The following is a 16,964-nucleotide window of genomic DNA, read 5'->3' on the forward strand; positions in this document are numbered from 1 at the left end:
TAACTAAAAATTCTTGTACCGGAATGTAAGTAGTATTTTGTTTGTTACTAATTTATTACAATTCAATAGTTTATCTCTTACCAATTTGTGGGTTTTCACTTTGTCTGCTAAATCAATTTTATGCATATTAATAAACACAGACATGTAATATTGGCATAATTACTATAACCTTTTTTGATCTTTATCTTTATAAGACAGCACCGTAATATGGGCTTTTTATTATTTCAGCATTTAATTTACTTTGTACCGTTTGACCTGAAGATGCTTTGCAAAGTGTAGAAAGCGAAACCGGTCGTTTTGGTAGTAAAATTAAATTGATTGTGAGTAAGGCTTATTTTATTTCTTTTACCTATTTGAAATGGACTCACACAAGAAAAACATTCATGATTTATTTTTGGTTGTGTACTAGTGGGAATGTTTTAAGAACCACCTCTAACATGTCCGACTCTGAGCAACGCAGCCTCGTTCATTTTGTGTTACTCAAACACTCTCGATCGTTTGTTGTATTACCACTTATGTAGAAAAGACAAGAAGTATGCTTTAGGTTAGCAATTTCTTAGGTTTTCATCATTCAATAAATTAGTTTGATGGTTAGAAGAACTAGGAAAACTGGATCACACATTAGAAACTATGACAGAAATCGGAAATATAATGTTAGAGTATAAATATTCCTGTTAATTTGATCATTTCCTCTTCTTCTTTGGAATGACTAATTTTTTACTGAATGTTCTATTTATTTTGATGTCCGTACCACAGTTAAGATTAGGACGATCGGCATGTCTGTCATTAAATATTGTACAAACTTCTCTGGCAGTTTTACGTGTGCGTTACTTTCATATTTGTATACTATTTTAAATATTTTTTTCGTGCAGTGGTGGTTTATTAAAATTATTAAAAAAAATTATAATTTTCATGACTATCTGATGCTACAGGGTGTTCTTTGGTGACTCATAACTAAGATAATTTTTGAAATTTCAAATTGTTATAACTTCGTTATTATTAAATATATTTTAATGACATTTTTGTTATATCTATTTGAAACCATCTAAATCTAGTGGCATAGAAAATATTTTTAATCGCTAATAAAAATTCTTCATTTTCTACTAAGAAAAAGTATCTTAGCATGCTCTGGAAATTTGAATAAATATTTTAAAGCATATCTCTAAGTAGACGTTTTATTAGATGACATATGGAAAAAAATTGGTTAAAATCGGTTATTTTTTTTACATTCAAATTTTATAGAGATGTGTCCAATATAAATTGGCCACACTGTACGTTATTCCAATAAATACTTTTTTTTCCTTAAGCATACTGTATTTTCGAATTTAATATACTCTCTATACTCGTGTTTTCAAAATTACTGATTCTAAAGGTTCAATATTGTAAACTCCTGGATTGATATGTATATATTTAAATTACCTTTTTTGATAGTATTTATTACTTCATCTGCAGACTCTTCTGGTAAATCAAGATCAGAATCTGGACTAGGTGATGGAGCATTTATATCTGGTGAAGGTATAGGACTTGACAAGGTTTGTTTGTGTTCTTCTAGTTTCCTTTGGAAGGTTTTTACCCTCAAACCAAACATCTTGTATGCCTAGTAAATAAAAGAAATAAAACTATAATTATTATAATGGTTTCTATAGTTATTTTAAATATACATCTCCCCATAATAACTAAAAATTACAAAAGTAACGCGTAAACTAGAGAATCTGCAATAACAACAAGAGGAACCAATATGAGTGTATAAGAGTGCATGCTATCGTATGCGGATGACATCGATATCATAGCAAGAATAAAGGCAAATAGCCTTTGTAAGCAGCAGCAAAAAGAATGGGGCTATACGTTAATACTAGTAAAACTAAATATTTGAAGGTGACAAATAATAAGCAAGTAGCAAAACCCGAAGATCTAACGGTTGGAACATATATTTTCGAAGGAGTGAGAGAATTCATATATCTAGGGTCATAAACCACCCAAAGTAATACAGTAATTGCAGAAATTAACAAACGTATATATCTAGCAAATAGAGACTATAGATTAAAGAAACTTTTAATATCAAACATAGGAAAACGGATTATGGCGTAGACGCTATAATTTTTAGATTTACCGCCTTTACAGTGAACCTAGTATTGGTAGCTCCATCAAAATAAACAGGCTGCGGTGGCTAGGTCACGTAGAGAGAATGAACGAGATGGAGCCGTCGAAGCACATTTATAACCAAAGACTGGAGTGCGAGTGTTATGAGTACGAAATTGGAAAACCAAGACAGATAGGAAGGAATGGAAGTTGATCCTAGAACAGGCCAAGACTCACTATGGGTTGTAGAGCCAATGATGTTAATGAATGAGTAAAGTTTATTTGATATTGGGAGAGGTTAATATATGATTGTTAAGCAGTCATTCTTTCCTTGTATGTGTTTGTTACTGCATCCATAAATATCTCCCACAATATTCATATATACACCGAGGATTTGTTTCTATATTTCTATATTTTTCCACCAGTTGACTTATACAGAAAAGAATAATTTCATAATTAATTATGAATAATTCTCATATTTTCATGTTAAGAGCTTCCCTCAACAATAATATTTATACATACGACTGTATGTATGATCAAATCATAAATATGGGAGAAGAAACAGTTAGCACACCAAAACCTGCGAGTCCTCTCTACTTCCTCTAAACGTATCGATGGTCTCGCAGGTCTTGTTAACCTCGAGGACGAAAGACAATTTCGTCTTGAGTTATGTGTTGTGTTTGTTTATACAGAGTGGGCCAAACCTATGGCTTTCTTTGATTACGCCTAAGTTATGGAGTATATAAAAAATTTTTATAACGAAACTGATGTATATCAAGGTATGGTTGGTTATCGTACATGGTGGTGGGGAGATGGGTTACATACAGAATGCCCTTTTGATTTTTTTAAGTCAGGAGTTAAGACAGGAGATTATCATGATGATATGAATTCAGAAAATTATGAAAAATGGATGAAAGAAAAGATAATGCGTCATATAATGTACAAATTAATAAAGCACCCACCAGTAATTCTAAAAAAATGGATATGATATCTTGGTTGACAGAAAAAAATTTACCATTTGTAACGTCAATGTTAAAACCGCAATTGTATGAAATCATCAAACGACACAAACAAGATCATATTCAATATATTTGACAAAGTGCTGCAAGAATGTGGACATGTTTCTTTAAAACTCCCGCCATAGCATCCAGACTTGAACCCTATAGAAATGGTTTGGGCGCAAATAAAAAATGAAGTTGCAAAACAAAACGTTTATTTTAAGTTAGAAGACGTAAAAGTGTTGGTGGAACAGAAATCTGCTAGATTAACTGTAGATAACTGGAAGAAAGTGTGTGAACATGTTGTCAAGCTCGAAGATAAGTATTTGGAAAGTGAACGTAACATAGATGTAATTACTGAAGAATTGTGGATTGATTTAAATGATTCTAGTGACGACGACAGTGCATCTGATTATGAAAGTGAATAATATAATTTAACATTACGATGTACCTATGTAACCTATGTGAATATAACTTTTCCAAACTGTCCTGTATGTATGTATTATTTTTTACTTTATTACAATCATTTCGTATATTCTTCTATTTAACTTTGTGAAGTTTAAGTGAGTAATAATATAAATAATAAAGGTTTTAAAGTTAAAACAATCTTTATAATTAATATTTATTAATACTGTAATCTGTAATATGTATCTATGGTTTCACATACAGACAATATATGTATGTGATATATTATAATAATATGTATTAAAATGTAGTACAATATTGCCAAAAATATAATCTAATATCATTGTTTAATAAATTGTGTGTAACAATTTTATTTAAATCGTAAGTATTTTTTGGAACGCCACTGCTTTTTTTGGTGAGGCTTTACTGCTCCTAGAAAGTTCCGCCACTACAGTTGAAACATACTCTAATAACCAGTTATTTTTTTATTTCGTGTATACTGTGCATATTGCTATCAATGATCTGATACAAAGCATATCTATGTCTGCCAATAACAATAAATGTAGAAACCCATTTCTCTTGTATTCGGAATTCGGACCTTTTACAGGGTGAGGAATTAAAGAAAGCTTGAGTAAAATTGCAATGTAAATGTTTATAGAAACTTATTAAAATGTTTTGTCCACTTGTTTTGAAGTTTTTTGCATACATAATTTAAGTTTCTCTCTCTCACTCTCTCTCCCTCTCTCTTTCTCGTTCTCTCCCTCAAACTCAATATTCAAAAATATGACCCGAAAAATTTTCATTGGCACAAATAATCGAAAAGAGAATTTTTAATTATGTTACCTATTTGTATTTAACAGAAATAATAAATAATATGTTTATTAAATTTTGATGAACTTACATTTGCTACGACTTTGACATCTTTCCGATCGGCTTCCAGTTGTGTTTCTGCTTGCTTTAATATGCTGATTAGATTTTCTCTTTGTTTAACTTCTGACCTTAACGCCTGCATATAATCATTGATGTGTGCTATATACACTTCCAGTTCTTTTTCTACATCATCTACATTAGCACGATCTAAAATTAAAAATGAAGTTATACTCTTAGACGAGAATATAGGATTTACAAAATTCATGAACAAAAAAAGTGACATTTTTTCGGACAACCGCCTGATTCTGCAAATCGGTATCATACCTAGCATGATCCACATCGCGCGAATTATATCGATACGATATTATATTTGTTTGGAAAAGTTGTTAGTATTTATTTACATATTTTGATTTTAATACCTTTTTTATTATTTCATTAAAAATATGATCTTATTTAGTTATATATCTTTTAATTACTTCATTATATATTTAAATTACATAACATAAAAGGGCTTTCAATAATAGAAAAATATATTCTACACACGCACTTCACCTTCTAGATCATAATCATTCTTTTAATGACGAATTTCAAATTCTTCATATCCAAAATAAAGGCCTTAAGCTATCTTTATTAGAATCTATGGAAATTAACAGATTAAAAAATACAGACAATTCTGAATGACCAACTTGAGATAAACAGTTCTCCCCTCTTCAACCTATTCAGTTAAAGACTATAAAGTGTAAACACGTGGAGAATACAGAAATAAAACAGCTGGAAATAGACGAAGGTAAACAAATCAAAGGAACAGACAAGTATAAGTATTTAGGTTTCATAATATCAAACAAAGGAACAACGGAGGAAGATATAAAAAATAGACTAGGACAAACAAGAGACTGCATACGAAAATTGAACCCGGTACTATGGGATAAGAACATCAGCATAAGAAAACAAAGAAAAAAATATATAATACCATGACAAGAAGTATCCTCACTTATGGGTGTGAAAATTGGACAATAAATAAGAAAACCAAAAACAAAATAAGAGCAACAGAGATGGAATTCCTAAGGAGAAGCTGCAGAATAACAAGAAGAGATAGAATAAATAACATGGGGATTAAGAGGAGAATGGGAATGAACTCCGACATAATAGACTACATCGAACAGAAGAGGTTAACCTGGTACTGACATTACAGAAGAGCAGACCAAAATCGGTGGATAAATAGAATAACAGAGTGGAGCCCGATAGGAAGAAGAAAGAGAGGCAGACCCCGAAGATCTTTCAGAGATGAGGTGGACGAAGCAATGAGTAGAAGAAACCTACAGGAAGGGGACTGGCTAAACAGGAAAAATTGGAGAAAACGGTTGAGTGAAGGAATACAGTGAAAACTGTGGAAATCCTTGTATATATATATATATATATATACATACCAAAAATAGATTACTTGAATGAGGCACTCTGCCGAAACAGGTGTAGTGATAAGATATTATAATAAATTTTGTAGAAGTTTTGAATTGCAGTGTTTTATTGTTATATAAAATGAATTTCCATCAAGTAACTGTCGAAGTTTAATTAACAAAAATATGAAAGTGGGACAAATGCCAGACAAATGCAGAAGCAGTACATTTTGTAAAAAACAAAGGAGATGATGAACAATTAAGAGTTGGTACAGGTGTGGGACAGATTGATAAATTTCATTTGATTAATTGACATGAATTGAGCCTGAAAATATAAGACAGTGAGTAAAGCGGCATTATTTTATTTTTTGTCAGTATCCTTTACAGTTACTGTATCCTGTCACACAGTATACAGGAACAGTGAGCTATAAATTATTTAACGTTTGAAAAAGAGTATCAAGGCTCAAGAACACAGATAAAAATTATTATTTTGTATTTCGCAAACTTAGATATTATTTAATATAAGATTTATGTTTATATTTAAATAGGGTCACATAATATCTATAAATGTAAGAAATATAGGTGAATAGTGTTGCAAGTTATAGTATAAAATATGCTTATATTCTTAGATGTTGGGTCACTTGAGCCTGGGAATATTTTAAAGACTATGAGAAAAGATACATCATTTGATCTTTCGACAGCATCCTTTGATGTATATCACCCAGTTAGTGGATTTTAAGTTATAACTTATTTACAGTTTGAAAAGGGGCATCAATATTCATTATCAAGGCTCGAGGAGAATAGGAAATCCTGAATGGGGATTAAAGCAAAACCTGGAATCGTGGAGACAAGCTCTTGAAAAATAAGGTTTAAAGCTTAATAGGACAAAAGAAGATATGTAGAATTTTCATTTGCTGATGGAGTTACTACAACAAATAAGATAATAACTTTAGGTGGTTATATAATTGTGTAAAGTAATAGTTGTAAGTATCCAGGATCGGTATTATAGAGTAACAGGGAAACTCATGGGGATTGTTGTAGAGCTAAAGCGGCATAGATGAAATGAAAGGAATGACATGTAGTGTGACAGAAAAATTCCAATGAAACTGAAAGGAAAATTCTGTAAAAGTTAAATAAGACTGAAGGAAACAATAAAAAATATAAAATTAAAAATGTACATAGCAGACAAAATCTAGAGTTGGTACCCATTGATACCAAAATGTTAAATTGTTAACATCAAAGGTTAAGAATTGCTGAGTAGCTAATTTCTAAAAGGAGTATTTAGAAAAAATCACAAGTATTTGTACCCGAGCAAAATTAATATAATGTTAGAGTAACAATGCTCTAATCCCTGGCGTAACAGTAATTCTAGAAGTCGAATTAACCACTTTGTCAGCAAAGTTCTCTTCAGCCAAGTCCTTATCTGTATCTTTTTGGAAATTCGTGATAAAGTGCTGATTCATCATTCGTACCTTCGCTAGAATTCTAGAATAGATGTTCATGTATATAAACTGCTCAGCTCCTTTGAATAGACAGTAATTAGTGTTTTTGTAAGTCATACCCATTATTATTGTCGGTGATAAATAATAGTGTATTTATAATTATTATTAATGAGATATTTGTTATTTAGTGAGTGTATTTTGTAGTGGAGTGAATTAAATAAAATTAGTTTAAACATGTATGTGTACTTCACTTAATCCCTGAACAAACAGAAAAACGTAACAATAATTATATTGAAACAAATAGCCATTTCTTAGATAATATATAACTTGACATATTTATAATTTTTGCTGCAAAATTTTAGTTCATCATTTAAGACATGACAATGATCGTAACCAGCATTTGGGTTTGCCAAGCAGTTTAAAAATATCTCCCCAAATATCTACTCAAACCTCTAAGAAACAGGTTCCTTTTTATAAAAATATAACACACTGGCTTCAATGTTGAACAATTTCAACATTGTTGTGTAGATGTTTACAATATCTACACAACAAATAATGTCCTCGCTTACAACTAACATACTTCTACTTCCAATCTCCCTGCTTAGTTGTTTATATCTTTTTTACATTATTTTTAAATTATTTTCCATTAGTTTTATTATCTCATGAATTAAATTTTTTCATTGATCAGTTTGTACCCTATTTTATGTGTTTTTCTTTGTCATCATTGTATCATTTCATATGTGATTCAGTGTTTTTCATTTTAGTTTGCTTCTTCCTTCACATATTCCTGGTATTACTTTTTTCTGTCAGCATCCACAATATCCCAGTTTATTATATCTTGCGATTCTATTTTTTGCATCTTTTGAGGTTTATCTTAACTGTTACCAAATTGTAACTGATTATTCCATGCCCACATTCCATGCTTTTGTTGGTCATATTATTATCTATTTGGTTCTAATTGAACATAATTTGGTGTCTTGGGAGGGATTTCTGTGTCTAAAACCTTCTTTTAGCAGCATAGCATGAACCAGGTGTTAGTAAATAAGTTTTTTCTTGGAAGAATTGAATAAAACGAGAATTGTGATAATTTTGTAATCCAAGTTGTGCTATTCCACTATGGTGTCAATCTTTTCATCACTACCTTTTGTGTTCCAGTTTTCTAAGATGAAATTGGTTTTATGATAAGTTTTGTCTTTTTTAGTGAATTTGTTAGCCTCCTATACTTACATGTTCTTGAACTTACTCTAGTTCATCATTTGAATTGTCTGAACTTGGGGCAGAAATCTGCATTACTGTTATATCTAATGAGGATCCATTTTATTAAAGAATAATTAATCTTTATATTATACCATTTTAAAAGTATTCCAATGCCATATTCTGTGGTGCCCTCTCTTCCTGAATAATTGAGAGAGATTCCTTTAGCCTTTAAGTAACCTTAGATATAACCGTGGATAAGGTTGTTGAATAATAGCAGCTTTATTATATAATAGAAGGACCCAATGTTTTAGAAACCAAATGGGTATTATAATGTAACATTATATTCTGATATTGATAAAGAATATACTTCTTTATAACCTGAATAGTATATCATTTTTTTCCTTTACTATAAAAGAGAAAACTTTTTTCATGGTCTAACATAAATAAATGTTATTATAGACTGTTGTTACAGAAAATATTTGTTGTTGTTATAATATAATATGATTTAAAAAATAGTTTATTAAAAAAATTAAATAAATACTAACCCTTTAGAGATGCCAAAAGACCATCATCTAGTTGTATTTTTGGATTATGTTCTTTCAATATTTTCAATTTAGTATCTGTATCTTTTTCCAGCTTTGCACATGTTTTAATCCTACCTATCACATAACTTGGCTGAAACAATCGAAAAACTAATTATTGTGATTACTGCGATAAAAAATAAAAGAATCTAAACACTAATGAAAAAGTTCTATATAAGATCAAATATCTTGTGCATATATAAATATAGCAGTGCGCTCATATCCGTAATATTGGTATATACCTGTAGTTTCTATTATTATCAGTGGTATATCAAGGTGGGAATTTTAAATATGTGTTTAATTTTTTTTTGCATACCTACTATTTTGAAATGTTCAAGCTTTCAAGCAACTATTGTATCATGTACAGATATAATAATTCAGTTGGATATGGAATTATCTATTTCCAAATAAAAAAAATTGACAATAGTATTATGTGGTACAGAACATTTTGGTATGTGTGTAGTGTTAGTGGTATTTGTGTGTTTACATGATTCTTTTAGTGTTGCAACACAAAATGTAAAAAACTACATACAGTAGAATCTCATTAATCTGACACTTCAATAAACTTACATATCCAATAATCTGGCACCCTTCACCCCGTGCCACCCACTGTTTTACCTGACTTAATCCAATCATCATGGAAAATGCTATAGCCCAAAATGAATGCTGTATCACAAGAAACAACACAAAATTCATAATGCATCAGAAAGAGGATTCAAGTCAAGTGAAAGACTTAAGTTCTTGGTTTGAAGGGACAGAGGAAAATTCTGATGAGAAATATTGTGAAGCAGTATAAGAAGAATGCCTAGTAAAAATATTAGAGCCACTAATTACAAATGTAAAAGTATAATCAGATGCAGCATTCAATTGTTTCAATACCTTCACTGCAGCTGAAAAAAAAATTGCATATCTGTTAAAGTTATTGTACTTTTTCCAAACATGCGAGAAAAGATTTTTAAACAATGACTGTAAGTTGCACAAAATAATGTAATTAGTTAAAAGTGAGATATGTTAGTCATAAAAAATTTGTAGAACATGAACACAATTACATATGTTGTTATTATAAAATGCTTTAATTTATTGATTATGAATTTTTATACACAATCCACATTTGAACATTCCAATAATCCGACACCCTCTGGATTTTAATAGTACCAAATTAGTGAGATTCTATTGTAATTTCTTTTTAATATATGTCTTTAAAAGTTACATGTTTTGCTAGCATAATACCTGAAACTCTTTGTTGTCCAATATTTTTATAGTCTATAAAAGTTTATTTAAGCTGTAAGATAGGAATTTTTGTGTTGTAGGTTTCCAGCTATGAATCTGTCAAAATATGCCCGAACTAAGTGAATGGACCTTTCAGGTCCATAAGGTACATTCTATCAACTCGGGTGTCTGTCAAAAAGTAACCATCTTCCTTCGCAAAAAAATAATTAATAAATTCACTAGACAGTTCGGACTGGGAATAGCGAACCAACTATAACTAATTTATCTGCAATGTATAATACTGAGTCTCCTAAATACATGGTTACAATATACAATATATTTTGATGCAAGATATATGTAAATGTAAAAGGTAAGTAGGTATGCATAATAATTATTAGAAAAAGATTTGGAATTGTTAGAAATGAACTTTTGCCTCTTTAAACCATGTTAATACAATTATTTTAAATTTATAAATTAAAAATATTTTTTATAAAATAGTAAGGGTTTTTTTTTGTTTTCTTATCTTTATTGTGTTGGTGTGATATTCTTAAATTAGTTTTGTAATGGAATAACAAATGCAAGGGATGAAAACCATAACTTATATAAGATGACTTTAAATAGCAAGTTGGACTGCCATTATACAAGATAAAAAGGATGGAAAAAGAAGCAAGAGGCCTATGTTCAAACATATATGCTTATAAATGATATGACAAAATATATTCTATGTGCAATCCATAAATGTATATTATCAGCTTTGGGTCCCATTCACCATCAATTCTGAAAGCAAATAATTGATCACTCACCTGAAATTCATGTGGTTCATCATTTTTTGGAGCACTGGGTACAACATTTATAAGTCCACATAAATCAGATATAAATTCATTATTATATACACCTCTTTGCTCCCAAATTTTGAATATCCTAAGTATTTTGTGTTTAACTTTGTCATCCCTTAAAAATAAATGTGTCACTTAATTATTTAGAACAAAAGTAATGAAGAAATTTATTCATTTCATATGTTATTTTTCACGTAATAATTTTAAATAATTGTGAAAATCCCTCTCGACTGATTTATCCCATTATACTCTTTTACAAGGAACATCACTAATATATTTTTCATACTGTCTGGCATACATGAAAAATGTGCTACAAGATTATTGATACATAAAAATACATGTTTGTGTTAATTACTACAAAATATTATTTGCTTAATATTGGGAAAAAGTTTAAGGAAACTGCTTAACAGTCTGTTATCTTTTCAACAATGAAGAAATCAGGAATAAATTAGTTGACTAAAATATGAATATACACAATTTTTGTTTTAAATAATACTGTTATTGTAATATGCCAATTACCATTACTTATTTAAGTGTTAGGTAAATTCCCTTTTGAAATGGACAGTAACATTTATAAAATGCCTGTTGTTTTCTTACCTAACCATAGTTGTAGCCTTTTGCAAGGCAATTCCCCAACTTTCAACAAATGCATAGTTTTTCCTTTTAGAATACTGAATAACATCGTTTGCCAAATAAAACAAATTAAGCCTTTGTTCAACTTTAACCCTTTTCAAAACATTTAGCCAAGCATTAACTATTTTCTTGTGGTAATTTTTATATTGCAGACACCATTGGCAACAGTTGTTAATAGCCTCTTGAGAATCTTTTAATGTGGTAAGTTGTTTTTCAAACTGCAAGATATCAAAATCGCCTTCTGATATAGTTTGGGTCCCCATCAGAAAAATGTAAATATTACTGGTAGGTCATTCCAAACATTATATACAGCGATACTATTTTACATATTAATTATGTATCATATACTGTATTTTCCTTCTAAAATTTATATTCTATATTATACTTCTTAAAAATCCACGTTTATAAAGAGTTTATTATACAGATGCCGATATTTAACTGAAGACCTAAAATCTAAAACACACAAACTTTTCTTGACTGAACACTATTGTATTGACAAAGTTTTCATCAAAGGATACTAACAATGGCAATATATGTACACAAATTGTTTTAAAAAATGTTCAATGCGTGTGTCAATATATTAAAATAAGCATTTCTGTCAAAATACAAGCAACCATTTATAAACTTATTGTGGTTATTAGAAGATGTCGTAACTGTCTGTCAAATGTCACTTATCAATTAGGACACATTGAACTAACATTAAGATAGGTGTTTTGTGATATTTAAGTTGACTTTACATATTTTACACACTACAATTTGTACATGATTTATCATGACGAGTTGACGAGTAGAATTTTTTTTTTTTAAATGGCATAGACATTAGACAAGACACCAGGAGAAAAACCGGAGTGACTGACATCATCGAGAAGATAGCCAGACTAAAATGGAGATGGGCAGGACACATAGCCAGAATGACAGATGGGCGATGGACAAAGAGGTTATTGGAATGGAGGCTAAGGGAAGACAAGAGAAGCGTCGGTCGACCACCTACAAGATGGACTGACGATTTAAGAAGACTCAATCAAAACTGGATGAGAGCGGCGTAAGATAGACGGGGTTGGAAACATGAGGAAGAGGCCTATATTCAGCAGTGGACTCTTGAGGCTGGATGATGATAGACATTAGTCATTCAGCCAGTTGCAATAGATTCTCCAATCAGACAAATACAAAAAAAAGTTATGACTTATGACACAGAATAACTCTGGTTTATTCGTCTTCCGGGTTTGGACCGTGTCATTTGTGAGTGACCCAAAAGTGGGTTCATCTCGACGTTTCGCTACAATTGTATGTAGCTTCTTCAGGAGAACAAAAAAGAGAAAAAGAAAACAAAAGACAGGAAGATGGGTAGTTAGCAACGGTAACTCAGTTACTCAACGCAACCAGAGGCGAATACTAACTACCAAGATGGGCATTTGGTCACAGTAACTCAACTACTTAACGCAGCCAGAGGTGAAAACCAAATGCCAGGACAGGGATTCACGTCCAACAGCTCAGAACACTAACGAGTCGAGAGACGGGGAGTGAATCCTTTATTGATAGGAAATGCTTGTCAAGATAAGTACGCGCATCTCGTTCGCAAGACGAAATCAGCGACGTTAAACGGAACCAGTGCTGTTCAGTGAAATTTTATTTTGTATGCATAGAAAAATTAACCCGGTTTAATTTATTTACGGCAACCATAGACATGATTTTATTCGTACTTTTAGTTGAAGAATAGATTAAATTATTTTAAATTTACTAATTTATTAATCTCTAAAAATTTAAATTAACAGTTCTGTCGTTGCTTGTCACAAATTTCTCAATCCGAGTCTATGTTTCCGTTTAAAATAGGATGAACGCGTGCTGACACAATTCAAAGGCGGCATCTGAGAGTGGGCATTTCTGATTGTTATTTATTTTATTCTGTGCTTATGATAATGAGGTTTTACTGATTTTTCTTTTTGTTTATGGTCATAGAGATATTAGACGCAGTATAGGCACAGAATAATAAACAATCAGAATGTCCACTCTGCTTGTCAAGATAAGTACGCGCATCTCGTTCGCATAGACGGAATCGGCCATGTTTTAAACGGAACCAGTGCTGTTCAGTGAAAGTTTATCTGTTGTGCATAGAAAAATTAACCCTGTTTAATTTATTTACGGCAACCATAGACATAATATGCACTATTTTACTCTTACTTTTATTTAAAGAATAGATTAAATTATTTCAAAGTTACTAAATTTTTAATCTCAAAATTAAATTACCGTTCTGTCGTAGCTTGTCACAAATTTCTCAATTCGAGTTCATGTTTCCGTTTAAAATATGGCGATCGCGTGCTGACATACTTCAAAGGCGGCATCTGAGAGTGGGCATTCCGATTGTTATTTATTCTGTGGTATAGGCAACAAGACGGGGTGTATCAAACTTAGTGTTTATATTATACCAAATTAAAAATAATTAATAAAGAAACTAAACTAATATTATGACTAAGAAGCCTCTATAGAGTCTTAGTCATAATTTTAGTATGAATGAATTCTGTTACATAATATGATAATTTATTTAATAATAGATAGCAATATACTTAACTTACTTACTATGATTAGCTCATTAGTTAACTTGGTTTAGTAGACATATTTTTGTTGATCCAATGAACATATTATTCTTATTGATGTAAAGACACCGACACTTTGTGTTACGTCCCTCCACACATATTCTTAGTTTTTATTAATAATTTTTATTATTTTATTTTTATATTTAATTCTTTAATTAACGTGTGTGTCTGTCTTATAATCGTGAATTAATACGGACCTGTACAGTCCGCCCCCTAACAGTCTGAAGGGAGCGAAGCTACAACGCTACTAGACGACACGCTACGCACCTCAATCTTAGTCTTAGTCTTGTATAGATCAGCGCGATAAACACCCCAGTATTTTGTGTAAACCTGACGACGCGGCTTTGAGAAGATTCTGTCCCCCAGTGCACTGTGGAAGAAGAAGAAGTGTTTGATCAACATCACAGGTACCGTAATTTGATTGCATACACACACACACAATATTTATATTAATTGATAAATTTACATATAACTTATTTTCGCATTAAATTAATACCAGCACCTAAATAAACATTTATGTGCGAGTGTTTCTCTTATAGAATTTACACTCATTCACTTTGGTTAAATACAATTCATTAGTTACTATGTTGTATAGCATTTAAAATGAATAATTGAGGATAAGTACCTCATAGGATACTCACCTATTGAGTTGAGTACGTAAACTGTTCTCTGTATGTTTTTTCAACAGGATTCGGGGAATTGTTGTCTGATAGTTATCGAAGAACTGTCTATGATCAGCATACGATTTAATATTTTTATTTTTACTAGAGACCTATGTTCAAGTATAGTACCAACTTTAAAACAAAAAATATACTTGTTGATCGTAGATAAAAAATATAATTGCATGTTCACACCTCCCTTATTTTGGGCTATTTAGATCTCTATCTGTTGGTTTTATAGGTTTGTCCCCGAGCTTCTGATCCAAATGTTATGATTAATATGATCATGCTCTTTGCCATCCTTAATTTCGTTTCCAGGCATAACACAGCTACTTATTATTGCTACTTATATTTTTTCCCTAAAGCAGTCAGAATTATAATTAAACATAATAATATTGAATTAAATAGGAACGCAAACATAAATAACAACAATAACATATTACTTATTTGATAATATTTTAATTTTTTTTTAGATATTTTAACAGTTAAATGCAGATTAAGTTGTTTAGGTAAATAAAAAAAAATAATGTTTTCTCTATAGGTATATAGAATTTGGTAGAGCATTTGATTAAAACAGGGATGCTGAATAGAAAAACCAGATAACCGCGTAATAAATGACACGGGAAACTTAGGCAGTAATTGTTGTGCAAATCGTTAAGAGTAATCAAAGAAAATATTCAACAACGAAAGAATAACTTAGATAAACAAAGAATAAATAATCTGATTTACGAAGGCTAAAAAGTGTAGAGTCTACAGTTAACGAAAGTATTTTTCTTCGAGAATACGATGAAGAAGACTTGTTGATTTCAACTTTAATGAGGTTCTTTGCTCAAACCAAGAGGAACTTAACTGCCAAATTTCAAGTGTGATCTTATATTTAACAGAGCTGTTACTTATTTATCGCAGAATATCAAAGAAGAATTTATAAATACCAAATTTCAATACTCAAAATATAAAATTAAGTTGGAATTCCTATTTCTAGAACATGTCTCTAGTCGGCTGGTGCTGGCTAGTGATCATATATGAAATATAATTTGCTGCCAAACAATAAAACTAGGGATTATAAAGGGTTTATAAACACACCATTGCATAAGGTACATCCAACACTCCTATCATTTCTACTTCCGCCACGTTGCTACAAACTATTATAAATATAAATATACCAACTTCATTCACCATACCTTATTAATACAAAATCAGCGCCGAAATCTTGCCTACTGCAGAAAGAACAGGCGATAGTTCTCCAGCTATAGAAAACCTTACACTTAAAGCTTCAAGAATCGATTACTTATCTTTTAATATTTACAAAAAGCACAATAATAAGACAAACAATAACTTGACTCCTTTCTTAATACGGTTCTTACTTACACAAAGAGGTACCTAATTGAAAACTTTGAAGGCTTTAGGACTTTTACGTTAGGAAGAATAAAAAGCATAATCATATAAAAAAAGAATAGCTATTAACGCCATATTCAACAGAGTTCATTACACTAAGAAGAACATAATATGTACTAACTTGTTTTCGTATCACTAAAGATGCTGTCTACACAGTCGAAACATTGTCGCAAGACAACATATGTACTAACTTGTTTTCATATCACTCAAGATGTTATACACACAATCGAAAAATTGTCACAACACAGCTTGTCTTCTCCCCCACAAATTAAATCATGCCCCACCTGCTAATTGCAGAAACGACATAATGCTTTAACTATCATAAAAACCCTACTCAACGTTTTCTGTCCATCCATTCGTCTTCTTTGATGGCTCTATTTCTCATTATGTGCCGTACATTTTCTTCCCAGGCAATTGAAGGCCTTCCCCTTCTTCTTCTTTGTGGTGGTATGTAATTTAAAGCTTTCTTTGGCCATCTATCTTCATTCATTCGCTTCACGTGACCATACCACACTAGTTGTCTCGTTTCAATTCTGTCTACACTGGAATATACAGTACTTGTCCTCCTTCTTATATCTCCATTCCTAATATGATCTTTTTTGGATATACCACACGCTCTCGTTAGAAAATCCATTTCTACTACTTCTATTCTTTTTCTATCTTTTTTCGTAATCT

General features: G+C 31.0%; 1 protein-coding gene across 2 annotated transcripts in view; it reads right to left on the minus strand.

The window, feature by feature from the left end:
* The window catches only part of LOC140434467 (uncharacterized), a 59,053-nt gene extending 46,610 nt beyond the window's left edge, over positions 1-12,443 (minus strand). Inside the window, exons 1-5 of one of the 2 annotated variants that reach the window (XM_072522762.1) lie at positions 11,609-12,443; positions 10,979-11,126; positions 8,931-9,060; positions 4,384-4,559; positions 1,420-1,597 (exon numbers count right to left, since the gene is read on the minus strand). In XM_072522762.1, the coding sequence (XP_072378863.1) occupies positions 1,420-1,597; positions 4,384-4,559; positions 8,931-9,060; positions 10,979-11,126; positions 11,609-11,907 (931 nt within the window). In that variant the 5' untranslated portion in view covers positions 11,908-12,443. The remainder of the gene's footprint in view (positions 1-1,419; positions 1,598-4,383; positions 4,560-8,930; positions 9,061-10,978; positions 11,127-11,608) is intronic. The other variant, XM_072522761.1, reaches the window with a different exon arrangement.
* Between the last annotated feature and the right edge of the window lie 4,521 nt (positions 12,444-16,964).

The sequence above is a fragment of the Diabrotica undecimpunctata genome, chromosome 2 (assembly GCF_040954645.1).
Source record: "Diabrotica undecimpunctata isolate CICGRU chromosome 2, icDiaUnde3, whole genome shotgun sequence".
NCBI lineage: Eukaryota > Metazoa > Arthropoda > Insecta > Coleoptera > Chrysomelidae > Diabrotica > Diabrotica undecimpunctata.